The sequence below is a fragment of the Battus philenor genome, unplaced genomic scaffold (assembly GCF_028537555.1).
Source record: "Battus philenor isolate CCGP_79_NKW_IND1 unplaced genomic scaffold, ilBatPhil1.0.hap1 SCAF_12, whole genome shotgun sequence".
In the NCBI taxonomy this organism is placed as follows: Eukaryota; Metazoa; Arthropoda; class Insecta; order Lepidoptera; family Papilionidae; genus Battus; species Battus philenor.
Genome location: NW_027181674.1, coordinates 14,539,431 through 14,555,575, shown reverse-complemented (window position 1 = coordinate 14,555,575; position 16,145 = coordinate 14,539,431). Strand labels below are relative to the sequence as shown.

General features: G+C 36.9%; 1 protein-coding gene across 2 annotated transcripts in view; it reads right to left on the bottom strand.

Annotated features, from left to right (window-relative positions):
• Positions 1 to 11,492: 11,492 nt before the first annotated feature.
• Positions 11,493 to 16,145, bottom strand: part of Atet (ABC transporter expressed in trachea) — a 60,875-nt gene continuing 56,222 nt past the window's right edge. For both annotated transcript variants that reach the window (XM_068776793.1, XM_068776792.1), the window contains exons 6-8: positions 15,159 to 15,554; positions 13,847 to 13,947; positions 11,493 to 13,020 (exon numbers count right to left, since the gene is read on the bottom strand). In XM_068776793.1, the coding sequence (XP_068632894.1) occupies positions 12,520 to 13,020; positions 13,847 to 13,947; positions 15,159 to 15,554 (998 nt within the window). In that variant the 3' untranslated portion in view covers positions 11,493 to 12,519. The remainder of the gene's footprint in view (positions 13,021 to 13,846; positions 13,948 to 15,158; positions 15,555 to 16,145) is intronic.

Below are 16,145 nucleotides of genomic sequence, written 5' to 3'. Positions count from 1 at the left end.
TGCCCAACCCTTTCCTAGTCCGGATTATCCGCGGAAATATTTCAACGTTGTTACTCAAACGTGTTGAATCATGACACTGCGTTTAACGGAATGAACAGGATCCAGTCATATTGGTTATATGCTTATAGAATGTATGACTGATGCTATCAGCACCAAACTAGCGTAGCGAATGATATTTTCTCTGAGCGCTGAGGTCACTGGTTTCGTTTCCTAAAATATACCCTTCAGATACCTCCACAAAAAAGTTCATGGGGATAAAATCTAGTGGAGTGGATCTAGTAGATCTAAGGGGGTAACCTGGATATCACCAAAAGGACTTATATAAAATACACATACGTTTATTTATGTATACATACACTTAATTATTTATGACGATTCTTCCAAAAATGGTTCTCGAAACTTCTTTTTGAACATTTAGAGGTTTGCTGACTCTCTAATTCCGAGAGGAAGTTGATTCCAAAGCAAGCTTTTGACATTAAAAGAGAAATGAAAGAAGCTAAATTCTAAAAAGACAAAGTAATAAAAGATTATTTGATAATCGCAGATTTCTCTCATGGTTTGAGTCGTTATAAATATGGAACTAAGTGGTCAGAATTATATATATGTCGGAACGCTATACTTCGGATTGTGTCAATAGCTGGCGCTATGAGTATATTTACTCGCGCCATCGTTTGACACGGATAGTCTCATATGCGGACACCATTTGGTAGTGTCGAGAATAATTAACTAATAATAATCAACTAAAACAGAAGTTGGCAACGCGGCGCTCGCCGGCGTGAGTGAGCCCTTCAAAATATTTTAGTGCGCCCTTAAACTATTGCTAACTTAAACAAGAAATTCAAAACTTCATATATGATTGATTATGAAAAAATTGCAGATGATTGCATTCCAAATATCTCATTAAAGTAATTTTATTTAAAAATAAGGCTTTGCTTCCTTCTGTATTTATTTAAGATTAATAATAACCTTGTTCTATAGTTAAATTTATAAATTATAAAATTAATAAATGAACATGTTTTATAAATATGAATATCATTTTTATATATTTGTGAGGTCAAAAAATAGTTGGCAACCGCAATGTATTTTTAATTAAGTATTTCACTCTTTACATTAAAAACGTTGCCGACCTCAGAACTAAGACATACACATGTGTTGATTATTTTATGTAATAGCATTGTATTTTTGCATGTCATAGCATTGTTAACAATAATGTAGCATTACTATAAACAAACAAACTAATGACTTGCGACCTGAAATCTTCTTAATTTATAGACATTTAAAACTATAAAATTGCATCAATTCGGAAGTGATAAGAGTCTGAACTTTGGACGGTACCTCGACTAAAACCTTTTCATCGTCCAAGTTTTAATAGATGCTTTAAAAAAAAACTTTCCCGAACTTCCGTCAACAGGGCGTTCCAAATTTAAAAATTAGGTTATCAAGTAGTCCGAAAATATTCATTCAAGTTTTGCGAGGTACTTTTGTTTAAAATTATGTTACAAATTGATTATTCGAGTACATCGTCTGCTACATGAGTGCAAACACTAATATTAGATGCTACTACATACCAACTCGATACAACGATTTTTGATTATTTTTGTAAACCATAAGGTGCACTGTTAAAAGAACTCAACTCTCAAACTAGAATAGGAATAAAAGAGCATCTATATAAAAACATTCTTCAACTTAATATAATGTTTCGACTATTTTAAACGCGTCCAGATTTGAGAAGAACTGACAATAAACTCACAAATATGTTTAATACGAGTACAATAGTTAAAGTAATTAATAAGAATTTTCTGAAAAAAACTTGTGTGGATGACATTAAAACTTTTTAATTTATTTCATCCTTTGTTATGTTATCTAGAACACAACTTTAAAGGTTCATCATATATATTAGAATTAAGATTCGAATGTACCAAGTAGCATAGCCCCTTTTTTGTGGCCCCCTCTATTGAAGACCTCTCCTTCCACCCCCTATTTTATTGGGAACAGGGTTTTGTATTTCTTAATTTTTTTTTCACTAGAATTTTTATTTTCGTTCTCGTCTTCCATAGTACACAATATCTTTTTTCCTCCTTCTATCATTCAACAATTCCATCTTCCTTTCTCAATCATTCCATTCCTTTCGTACATCCTCAAACACTTCAGTTATTCATTTCTAATACATTATCACAGTTTTAATTGGTTTAATTATTTTCTCGTGTACATCAACGGATCACGGATTTATTTTACAATTTTTTTTAATATCAATGAATCTATTTTTTTTAACAATATTATACCCCCTTTGCCTATTACTAATTTGTTGACTATACTGTCCCCAAAGTTCCTAACCGTTAGGTTATGCCAATGTGACAGAGGGAGTATCTTGCCAATGCCTTACCTCCACCGTCAGCTGTCAGAGCTGAAGTCTTCAAGGTGAGAGCCTCTTGCGCAAACCTGGCTCTCTAAGCAAGTCGTAAGTGGACGTTCTTCGCAGTAAGTTTCCACACCAGAACCTGAAAGCCGTAACGGCTACCTGTTCTGCGAGCTACGTTGTCGACCCATTATCATTTCAACTTGCCGTTCAGCTGGGCAATCGTATACTTTCATTCGTCTACGGATTTCCTTATCCTTGATGCTATTTCGTGGAGAAATCTCCAGCTTACCACACACCCAAAGTAAGACAACGTTTCTGTGCCAAAGTCATCACCGGTAACACAGTGTAAGCATTGACAAGGCATTTGAGGGATATCTGACATTTAGCTTGGTTTATATTAACAAATCGTTAGTACTCGCAACCCGCCGCAATATAAGCGGGCATCGCCCGAGGTCGAGATTAGTATGCGAAGCGGCTTCCTCCTTGATGTAGTCTGTCGATTGCTTAACCCGCACTTCCGCTGACGCCTTATTTTTTTTATTATGTAATGTAAAAGTATACGTAAAACATATTTAATTTTTTTTATGTAATAAAAACGTACCTTATCTACCGATGAGTAAAGTGGCAAAAAACAGAAACTCATTATACGATATTAAATATAAATAGGGTCTATTTTTAAAAGCTAAATTATATATCAGTAAAAAATTGTATTATTTAAATTTTTTGCTGTTACCTAGGTAGAATATATTTCTGTGTGAATGTAGTATGCGAAGCGAAGACTATTTATTAGGCAGTTATGAGGAGGTGCGAACCACTATAAAGCATTCTGTTAGACCGGAGGCTATAACGGAAGGTTGGCAGCTAAAAAGGATATTTCATCAAAGTCTATTTTAGATAGGTATTGGATGAGGGCTTTAAACTCCTCGTGGATGAAGACCCGGGTTGGGTTCTGGCGCTCTGAATCATCATTTACCATTTAACAATACCTTCCATTTCCATTGTCAAACAATAAATGCGATGATCCCGAACACAAGTCTTTATTTTATTCTTAGTAGCGTATCTTTTCATACTATATTTCTGACATTACACCGACTTGACGGTTAAACGTCAAGATAACAAAAGTGTCAAAATATAAGATACGTTTATAAATTTATAAGTAAAAAAAACTTAAAAATAATTGTATTAATCGACATATTTATATTCTTTCACTTCGTCTTTACTTCAACATACAAAATCTTTCTGTGATCTAGAAAAGATTTAAAATATACATTGAAACTCAGTTTCTATCTTAAAATATGCCAACGAAAACGCAGACTCCGCACATAGTTCTATTAAACAATTTAAAATGCATAACAATAGTTGATAAGCTAATTACAGCGGTGAAATTCCAGGTTAAATCTGATGCGGTGGGCGTATGCGGGAACCGCGACAGCTCGTTTTGGTCTCTACTTAAACATTTCGGACGAGATCTTTTAAAAGAGGTAATTAGATAAACAGAATTCTCTATAACAAGGTCGTTCTAAACCAAAACATCAGATAATTCGAGAGTTGTAATTTAAAAATTTAATGAATCATTAATTTTAAAAAAAAGTTCCATCCGTACCTCTAAGTTTATTAAAAAAGCCGGCGTTTGTACTAATTAAGTTTTAAGTTAATTATAATAAAGTAAAAATTAATTATTATTTACTATCTCTCACTGCTACTATAAGTTATTCAATACAAATATTTCATATTTCAGTGTGATCTCTTCTTTTTAGCCGATGGACACCGTCAGCAAGGTGTAGACCTCCCCTAAAGATCGCCTCTTCCACTCCCGCGGGAAGATCGCCTCTTTCACTCCCACGGGAAGATCGCCTCTCACTCCTGTGGAAAGATAGCCTCTTTCACTCCCACGGGAAGATCGCCTCTTTCACTCCCACGGGAAGATCGCCTCTCACTCCTGTGGAAAGATAGCCTCTTTCACTCCCACGGGAAGATCGCCTCTTTCACTCCCACGGGAAGATCGCCTCTCACTCCTGTGGGAAGATCGCCTCTTCCACTCCCGCGGGAAGATCACCTCTTTCACTCCCACGGGAAGATCGCCTCTTTCACTCCCACGGGAAGATCGCCTCTTTCACTCCCGCGGGAAGATCGCCTCTTTCACTCACACGGGGAAATTTTCGAAGCTCACTTCGAAACCTATCCCCTCCCTGCGCCTCCGGCTACATCAGCCTGGACAATGCTACTCCACCCGAGACGCAAGCCCGCCACCCTCACCTCCGCTCCTTCGTCGGCTCACTCGGATCAACTGAAAGCTACCAAGCCCCATACCGAACTCCCATCGCATGCCGAGGAACTCAAAGCCCTCGCGTATTACCTTGCAAATGTAGACCTCGACGAGGTCTGCATACTTGTCACGAAACTCCGCAAAGCCTCTGGTCCTTCGGAAAGCTTTCTCTGTATCGCGAAGTATTCAGCACCTCTCGCCACCCTTAAAAAGGAATTAAAATAAATTCCGCTCCCCATTTCGTCAGGACGTCAGGACATGCGTCTCACATCGAGCCCCATTGGTCTTGATGCACAAATCATTAACCACTCACATACACATGACGCGGTGGCCGCGCCCGCCTAACCTGCGTTTAAGCGAGGGCGGTCAGGAGGCGCCCGTGTCGCTCCCGACCGCCGAGTAGTCCTCGCTTCGCACAACTTACACTACATCTCATTCACTACACTATACACTTAAACGGGTATAGTCCCTGCACGTGTGCGCGTCTTCGTTGTAACTGGGGTACGATCACCCGGCGTAATTTTTAGTCCGCGGACTTCCCTTTTACCGCGGACTCAATTTCGATGAGGCTGCACAAAGCCTAAATCGGCTAGCGATGTGCCCCATCCACTCATTTCTGACGATTCTTTAAATGTATCGGAATTAAAAAATCAATTAATAACATGTGTGTGTGTGTGTGCGCGTGTGTTTGTGTGTGCTTGGGCACGTGCGCGCGCGTGTACGTGTATGCGTGTGTGCGTGTGTCCGTGTGTACGTGTGTGCGTGTGTGTATAATAAACTATATGTGATTTGAGAGATAACATTGACAAGAAAAAAACTCTGTATTCAACCAACCTGTATAGCATAGAAGTAAACCTTTTATTATTCTCATAACATACTAAAAACTGCAATATCATTGGAGAGAATATCGGATATGTATATATCCCATGAAGATAACGTAGATAATACTTTAAGACGTGTTTTTACAACTCACAAATGTTTAATATAAGAGACGTAGGAGCCGTAAAATCGCCAAGTCAGCGTTCCCGGTCGTTCCTGGAAAGTGTCCAGTGGTCGTGAACTTTATTGCATCCCGGGGGGTGGGTTATGCCTCGAAACGGCCCCGGGTGTGTGTTTTACAATGTCACAAGGAACAACCGCTACCTTACCTCTTAATTTATTATTTAATTTCGTCACCAATACCTACATTGCTGTGCACGCTTCCTTATATTTAAGAATGTAATAGAGCTACGTAACCGTATATACAGGATGATTAGTTATAGATATACAAGCTTTAAAGGTATAAATACATAGCTAACTTGTCGGCAAAAAGTTTTTACATTTATTTTCAATCACACTGTGTACAGTGATCTTTCTGAACTATGTTAATTTTTATTTTCTTTTATAATACGACAGGCAAATAACATCTGGCAGAACAAAGTCTGTAAGCACAGATAGTAAAAAATAATTAATTTTATATGTAGTAGGGTAAAAAAGGGTAATGGGGGTCACTTAAGCGAGAAATCAAATAAAAATTAATTATAAAACAAAATATTTATTGCAACCGCCTTTAAATATAATATAACTAATATACTATCAATTGAGATCAGTTTCGATCACTTTGGCAATCAACTTTGAAAATTATTCAAGTTTAAAAAAAAAACAGATTTGACTCCCATTGCACCGATATGAGGGTAATGGTGGTCACCCTGGGGGCAATCAGAGTCAATGAAAATCTAGCACTTATCACAGACATAACCTTGAGCTGAGTCCCACCCGGTGCATTCCGAGTGAGCCCATAGACCACATGAGGTACATCTGAACCACATCTCATTGTTTCTGCCGAAATCGTTGCATACTGGGCACTTGTTTCCCACATCTTTTAGGTCATCATCCTCATCATGCTGGCACAAATCGTTAGTACCAACATCAGATACAGAGGTTTCATTCGATTCTTGAAGTATTTGACGCTTTACCTTTTCATGAATCTTCTTCACTACTTTACTTTTTTTCCCTGACCTTTACCTTTCCATTTCTTATTTTCTTTCTGTGTTTCTCCTTTTTTCTTTTCTTTCTTATTTTCTTTTTCTACAAGGTTTCCTTTCAATGGCGTTGAAGTTAAAAGTGTTGCATGTTGTTTTTTTCGGCATTGTCTTGTATTAATAATACGTGTCTTCTCTGGTAACTTGATTAAATCATGCAATGTAATTTGACTTGAAGTGCTAGGATCTGATGAGTTAATCGCAGACACTGATTGTTTTGGTGTGCTCGGTACTATGGGATGAAATTCTTTTGATGTGCTCGGAACTGGTGATTATGATTCTTTCGATACATGATCATTCGTGGGAAATGGGAGTCACCCGACTCTCATTACCCACTTCTACACAAATTAGAAAAAAAATGAATGAAAATAAAACTGTAACATATTAACACGCTAAGAACTGCACATCACAATTTTGAATGTCTAACTAAGCACTTGTGAATGTCTTAATCGTATACTGCAAATTATTCGACACTTACCTTTTAATTTACATTGACGAAAAATTAGATCAGCGGAGCGAAAAAACAAAATACAGCCATTTCTCAGAAGTGCGGGCGCCAACTGGTGCGAGACTTTCGAGGCAACGCCTGGGGGCCAGGGCAGGGTAGAGGACCTCATTTACGAGTCGCTCTCGTGTACTGTTTTGTGGATGTGTGGGTGATTCTCATTACCCACTGACTCTCATTACCCTACTCTCCCCCATTTCGAATTTGGTTTTTCATCTGTGGAGGGTATATGATAATATTTAATGGAATCAGGCGTTACCTCGCGGAAGTCCATCCTAAGACAGAGTGTAGCACTAATCGGTGTAACATAACTCCTGAAGATGCCCCGTGGAGGGGTGAAACAGGGGGAGGCGGAGGAGGGGTGGCGGTGGCGGTTGTGTGATTCGCATTGTTTGTCTCATACGCATTTATCAGCGGGCTGGCGGGCGGTGCATTTTATTGCATGACTACCACTGCATGTGCAGAAGTGGCTAAATATTGTTCCTTTTCTTACGTATATGATAATCGCCATGCTTGGCAGACGGGATGGCGATCGCAGTGTGAAACTGAACCTTCTATCGCTTCGTCCAACACCCACGGTATGTGGGAATGGAAATGAAAAATCAAGGTCACTGACATTATTCGAAGAATTGCTTGTCTAAAGTGGCAGAGGGTGGGCACAACAATCGTGTTACTAACAGCCGTTTCGGCTGTAAGGTTCTCGTGGCGTAAATAGGCCTTCTAATAGGTAAACCAAAGACATAGTTAACGTCGCGTGAAGTCGCTGGATGCAGGCAGGGCAAGATCAGTCATCGTGGAGATCTTTGAGAGAGGCCTTGCAGTGGATGTCTATCGGCTGAAAAGAAGAATTATGACGTTAGAGTCTACCGCGCGGTGCTCCTTTTGAAGGTATTTCGAAGAAAGATAGAAACTACTAGCGCCATCTGTTGATACCCGCCGTAACTACGGAGTTTTGAAATATTTCTCGAGAGACACTTGACAATAATTTTTTTCTAAAAAGAGATATTACTAACATTGCTGACATCACTAATTTTATTTTGATGTTTCTGATATGTTTTTAACAGAATAACACCTTGAAATGTGCACGCGCGTCCGTAGTTAGAGCGATAAATTGTATTACTTTCAACTTTATGTGCATTCTGCTAGGAGAGCTTATTAAAAAATATTTTTACTCGCTAACAAATTATTATTACCTATAAAATGAAAAAATATTGTCTGTCTGTGATATAAAGATAATCGTTTTTTACTACATGAATATTAATATATACACGGGACATACAGCAAAATCATTATTTTTAAAATTTTTATCTGTATGTTTGTTCCGGTTAATCTCTGAAATGGCTGCTCCGATTTTGACGGGTCATATACTGGCATGTAACTAATATATCTAAGGATATATAAGGAGTAACTCTAGTTTTATTTTAGAAACATTTTTAAACCAAAAAAAATACTAAATTTTTAAGTTAAATTTCATGCGAAGGAAATCGCGGACACAGTTACTATTCAAGGTGATGATGTCTAATGCTTTTAAGACATTTGATTAGTTTAAGTCAAAACATCGATACTAGATGGCGTATTTTTAAATATCAGATTGTTTAAGTATTTTTGGCTGCATTTTAAAACCACGGTCTTTATCGGAATCGCAAGTGTTTTTAAAATATGTACCTTGAAGTAATGTCGCAAATGCTTATAATCTTTTTGTAAGTCCCCAAATACCATGTAAAACGGTTACGCGGCAAAATTTTGACAGACCAAAATTTCACAAATTATAATGACGTTCGCTTTGAAATTCACGCGTTTGACAGTTCAAGCGCTGGAAACTTGTTAAGTCTTTTAACAGCTGCATCATATAATACTAAGTATTTATTATTTTTTTAAATGGTTTTATTTAGTTCAACCCGTACGGAATTTATTTGTGTCAAAATTAGAAATTGAAATTTAAGCACCTTCCCGTTGTCAGATTGATCTGAAATTTGGTACACACATTTAATTTAGATGACAATACAGTATAATAAAATCAATAACATTATAAATATAAGATGGCCGCCGATACACAAAATGTCGGATTACGTATTTTTCCTTAACCCCCTCAATATGGGTATGAAATGAAAGGGCTACACTAGTAAAACACGATGATTATGTCAAAATTTAAGATGGACGCCGTTCCAATATGGCGGACTAGGTACATATTTTTTCACAGCCACCATAATATGAGTATCAAAAAACCGTTTAGCTTTAAAGGTATTTTTACGTATATAGCCGATAGAGGCCCACTGGAAGGCACGTGCTCAAAGATCGCTATGACCGATTTTGCGCTGCCGCAGCGACTTTAATTTAATTTACATTTAAAAATTATATTTAACTTCCACCGGCCTACTTAATGGGAGGTTTACCCTCAACTCGTCTTTCGGATCTTGGTCGGCTTTCATTCCTTCGGCCTCAAAGTTCCAATGTATTTATTTATTTATTTCACATTTAACCAACAAATAAAGTGACCATTTTGAAATAAATTACATAACTTCTGGCATTACAAAATCTATTTTTCTATTCTATTCAAATTCCTCTTTAAGTGAATTAAGAAGCGAGTGCTGGTCGGTATTACGCTGCTATTTACTTCCAGCGACTTTAACTACTCCTCTCCTTTCTTCTTTCTTTAAAAGCCCATTACAGAAGTGAGCTAATTTGTTCTCTAGACAAGTTTAGATGCTTCAGCAGGTTATAGAGATCTCACTTATTTATCTCGCTCCTACGTTCTCCTTTTCAGCCGATTGACACTCGCTGCAAGGAATAGGACACTCCCAAAGCTCACCTTGATGACCTGTCTTCCCCTGACAAATCCACCTTGGTCACCACTAGAGAACCCTCGCTGATGTTCGCCACCCGCTGCCACTTCAGACGGGCTATTCTTCGAGCTAAGTAACCATACAAATTCACTGTTAATTTATTTCCAGGTATTCTATTAACTGGGTCGTATTACTTGTTCATCTTAGTTGTATGATCTTTAGGTATTTGTTTCCTAGGCTAGCTAGGCTAGATGTCCATGAAAAGATGAACCAGTCAGGTCACCGCCTGGGATTCTTGCTGTGTCAGTCAGTTCATCACAAGTGTTCAATCAGGAGGTATTTTAAATTATTTTAGTTATAACAGCTTTATTCGAGAGTAAATGTATACATTTCTTTATCATTTACTATACTTCATAGTAAATTTATAGATGTTGAAGCTCAGTATGTTCTATATTAGAAATACCTTAAAATAAGTTCTATAAGCTACAGTAAAATATTTGTTTTTATTAATACTAGCTGTGCAACCTCGTGAATATTTAACAAAAAAATATTTAGTTTATTTACTTATTTTTTAATCTATTTTTTATAAGAATTTTTTTAAAAAGACGCATAAATTAGTCCTTATAACATCAGCTACCTGCCAATATAAGTCCCACCAAAATCTATCCAGCCATTTCAGAGATTAGCCAGAATAAACAGACAGACAAAAATTTTGATAAATGTTTTTGGTAAATTTGTCTTATATATTTTCATATGCATGTAGTAAAAGCGGTTATGTTAATATTACATAAATATGTATTGCTAAAATATACAGGATGATTCGTTATAGGTGTAACAGTTTAAAGGGTGGAATATCTGTTCTCGAATAATGGATGGTACATTTTATTCAAAAGTTAATAGTTTCAAATATAAATACTTAGTAACAATGTTATATATATATATATATATAAATATATTGTGCCAAAAATTTACGTTTCATTCTTTTTGTCTTTATTATATATATAGAGATTGCCGGCAGTAAACACCAATTTAAAAAATAAATCATCAAATAACTGAGTCTTATTGAAAATCATTACTGTGGTACGGTTTAAGCTATACTGCTATATGTACCAAAATAAGTGTTCATATTTTTGGTATTACCTATATATCTTACTCCCTATGATTTTATTAATTTTTGTAATTTGATTCATAATTTACTTGTAATTATTGTAGACCAATAATAAATCTTCTATACTTTTTTTACTTATTAATAATTGTTTATTATCTGTCACTTTTTGATGTTGTACAGCTAGTAGTTATGGGCTTGTCATATTGAAAAAGCAAAAATATATCAATGTAAGAGTTGCTAGAGTAATAATAATACAGTGTAGTTGTAAATCAATTTGTATAGAGATAGAGTCCAGGATATATATTTTAGAGGCATTGTCATATATGAATCATTATTGGTAAAAAATTTTATTTTAATATTTAAAACTTTTGTCATAGAAGACATAATGTATAAAAATGCAAAGTCAGGAAAAAAAAACAACAAAGCTATAAAAATCACAGTCGTTTATTAATAATTAATAAATACTGGTAATTAGGATAGACATAGAGATTTACCAAAAAATCTTTAGCGTTACGTAAGGTACTCCAAGAATCTAATTAATAACTAGAATTTAATGACGAATTGAGTAAATATAACCATCTCCGACGCCCGTCAGAATGGCGCAAAAACTTTGACGTTTGACATTTAAACGTCACTCTGACAGATGTCATTTGGACAAAGACGAATAGAAACGTCAACGCAGTTGACACGATAAATACAAGTGGAAATAATATCATTGATTTAAGTTTAATTAACTTAAAAATTAAGTCATGGGCCCGATCAGCTATAAAACCTTACCATACTAACCTATGTGTAGGTATAAACAAACTATTGCGTCCTATAAAGCTATGTATTTCGAAAACTATAAAACTAAACACTACTTTCGACTAATCTCGAACCATTAACACACCGGGAACGACAGCTGCAGGGGGATACTGATGAGATACCGACTTACATTCATCCATCCATCTTGTTTATTTATATCGCCAGGCTCTCTCAGATGGTCCCAGGTTTTCTTCACACATTTAATGTACAATTTTGTTCCAACTCCTCGAATGACTTCGACCTGGTTTTGGTAATCACAGCCTTCTCATGGAGATTGTGTTGGTATTAATCCATCACACTAGCTCACTTCAAATCATCAAATGTATGTTACTATGTTTTCCTTCCTCTTTGTGATGCCTCATTCACCATTGGTAAGCATTAACTTTATTATATCACACAAAAGGTTTAATATAACAGTTTACATGATATCAATTTAACAAACTTACTTTCAGCAAAACAATTCATCTGATCTTCGCTCCATTTAAAACTTATTATTTAACGTTACTGGAATTTAAAACTATTATATCGGGTGCTACACCAGGCGATCTTCAGACCTGTCTGATCGTACGCCGTGCATCCGTGACGTCACGTACCACGTGACCAAATGGAAAAGTTACCACCGCTGGTAAAACGTGCATGGTCGCAATTTGTGCTAAATAAATACGTTCCTGTTCTATTGCATCATCTTCAGCTTGAACCTTAGCACTAGATAGGAGATTACTCTAATGAAAACGAAGAAAGCGCTCAGAGCGCCGACGTCTACCCAGAAATTGGCCTTGTCCATGGTCATCTCTTTGAGGAACATGTCTGGGTTTCTAAAGTGGCAGTAGGGTTCGGAGCAGTGAAGTTTTTCCCTGCCGAAACCGTAGACGGACAGCATGGCGCCCTCGAAGCCGTAGCGTACGTAGCTGAGGTAGGTAAGCCACTGAAGGTAGCTGGGGATCGCGTTGAAGTTAACGAAGAAGCCGGAGAAGAGTACCACGGGGATGGTGGTGACGGGGCCGAGGTACACGCCGGTCTCTATCTTCATGGCAGCGCCGATGAGCAGCCCCAGCGACTGCGCCACCAGCGCCGTCAGGATGTTGATGGTGGTGAACATCAGCACGCGGTCCGTCTGCATCGGCTGACCCGTCATGAAGTACACGATTATCACATACACGCCGCTGAACACGATCTGAAACAAATTTAAAATTAACCCTACATAAGTCGCGACTTGGTATCCCCGCTCCTCCTTCTCTCCTCTAGGTAATGATGATAATGACGTTGAACGCAATCCAAAATACGATAAAATAACAGTAGGTTTTACTTATTTAGAATTCTCATAAGCTTTATAGGGACACCTTTTTTGGCACCATCACTATTGTTCTTGACAAAAAAAGGGTTTTTAAAATTTATTTTTTTTTACAAATTTCAAGTTAGATGCTTCTACTTCAATTTCAAAACTAATGTAGCCTCCTATCATCAAATTGCAAACAAATAAGACTGACAAAGAAAAGTAATAAAGTGATATAGAATAATAATAGAACATAAGTAAAAAATGTGATATAGAATATAAGAAAATGTAAAAGTAATGAGAAACGAATGAAAGGCGATACAGAGTGAAAGGGAAAGACAGTGGAATTGCGGAAAGAAAGAAATGAACGAAAGATAATATGAAGTATGAAAGAAGAGAAAGAAAATAAAAAAATGTATGTGAAAAAATTAAATAAATGTAAATAAAAAGTCCCCGTCCCACACCAGATTGGGATTGGGAGCCTCTCGTACCCCCTGTACGAGAGGCTCCCAATAGCGGGGACCGTTTAAAAAAAAAGCCGCCTATCATGATTGCCGCTTCTGCCGTCCCCCCGTCGAAGTTCTACCTCTTGTATAACATGAGATTTTAACACGTACTATTTCAAATCACATCAGAGAATAGCATATATGTCATATGCACTACTGTGATCAAAGAGTAAGTTGTAATTGTCATTTTACACTAAACTGCATAACATAGTATTACATACCTGAAACGGTAGATCTGCCATTGTCTTCGCAAAGTAGAACGCCTTCAACGAATACCAGTAATTTAAATGCTCTCTCACGAACACGCTCATCTCAGTTGGGACTGTAACAAAATATACAAAACATATATACAGGCGAAATACGCCCACTGCAAGGTATAAACCTCCCCCATATATATCTATAGCAACTACTCAAGGTACGCAGAAGATGCTACAAATCATAATTAGCCTGCAACTGAGTGAAAAACCTTCTTCATTGCCTTTAACCACATATGAAAAGTTATAGTGCTTCCGAAAGGGCTATACCGCGCCCAAGGATGCTCAAGACAATGAATCAAATATACCTTCGGATACGCTTTGATAAGGACTAAATCTCAAATCATTAACATAATGTACATATTAATATATGTATGGTTTAAATTATATTTTAGTTAAGCATGTTTTTGATAATGGTAACTTTTGGTTGAAGATGACAACATTGTGTAAAAATAGTCGAAGGACGGTATAACGTGTGTGTGTAAGAATGATAATTAAATAAATATTTAAATGAGATTCGCTTCGAATTTTGTTTTCACATTCCACATATATTTATATATATTATTATAATATGAGAAGACCTGCGATCTTAGGTGTGCAATTGGGAATCCGGGATACAATCTTATGTAATTCACACTTTGTGTATTAATTATATAGGTTCATCACTGCTCACAAACAAGTTTCCAGAGGATACAAGCGTCCTGTGCGTACTATAATACCACTGCGGTCACCAATCAGCCTGCCAAACGTGGCGATTATGGTATATCCCCTTATAGATATCTTAGGGGGAGGCCTAGACCATGCAGTGGGCATCTACAAACTGATTTTGATATAAAGATTATTCAATAAATACATTAGGTATGTTGCAACGTACAAAGATGGCGTTCGTAACCCTGTTACGTTGAAAGGAGCTAACAGATGGCGTTGGCAGTCGATTGCCTCGCGGTGTTTTACCGTGTGGGTGGTCATACAAGGGTACTGATGCGTTAACACTAATATTATATGTGTATATATATATATGTATATATATGTATATATATATATATAAATATAGTGTTATGTTAAATATATACTTTCACGACTAACTTCAATTTACATAAATTATATCATAAAATAAATGTTGCCTTGTGGCTTTTTATGAATACGAATAAACCTCAGAACATGTATTGACAATTGTCTTTGGTTATGAGTTTCTATGAGAATATAGGTATAAGAAATAATATATTTTTTACTTCATACACTATGTAGAATAACAGAAAGAAAAATAGTTTAGACTCACATGTAAGTATGGTGGGCATCATGGCGGTGAACATTGTAAACATCACAGTGAAGAATATGCAGCCGGCGTTGCTCATGACCTTGGCGGCGTCGTGCCCTATGTCGTAGTACAAGAAGCCTATCAGCAACCCCACCACAGTATGGGAACAGAGTCTCAAGTGTGTCAACATCTGGTCCCGGAGAATGCTACGGAACGTCCGTTTCAGTAGAATCCAGAACTGCTTCCATCCGGACGTGGGGAAACCTGCCTTGATGGGTTTCTTGGTGAAGCTCTCGCTGGAATCTAGCAGCGACGTGGTGCATGTGACAGGTGCTAGATTCGTGGCGTTTGGGACGTTTTGCTTCTCTATACTTAGGTTCGGCTCTGACATATCTATCACAGTACAGGTGGGTTTATCTGTAAATTAATAATTCCATCATTAATACTTGTTTAAAAGGCCTTTCAATGCAACAACACTATTGCTCTAAGATCATTGTAATAATTCAAATCGATCTACACTATTATTTTTCTGTGGGTACGCTTGTGTGATATAAAGTTTCCTGTGGTATAATGTAGTTTAGTACATTAAAAACTATATTGTAAATAGCGTATAATTACAGTGATCATTAATTTTCTATTATTAATAGTAGTATAGTGAAAACGTCGTCGTCGTTTCAGCCCATAGATGCCCACTGTAAGGAATAGGCCTCCCCCAAAGATGTCTATGGGGGGATATATCATAACATCGGGTTGGCGATTGCAGTGTTGTATTTTGGTACGCAGAGGACTGTCTGTCCTTTGGAAACTTGTTTATGGGTTGTGGTAATCCTATGTAATCAATACATAAAGTGTCAATTATATTCTTGTATAGCAGGAATCGAACAAAACGACGACAAGTATCGTTCTTCTATTATTATACTAAACTTATTTAATTTTATATTTAAGGACACAATGGAACAATACCTCTAGTACCCGAAGCCAAAAACAACAGTTATATATAAAATAAAT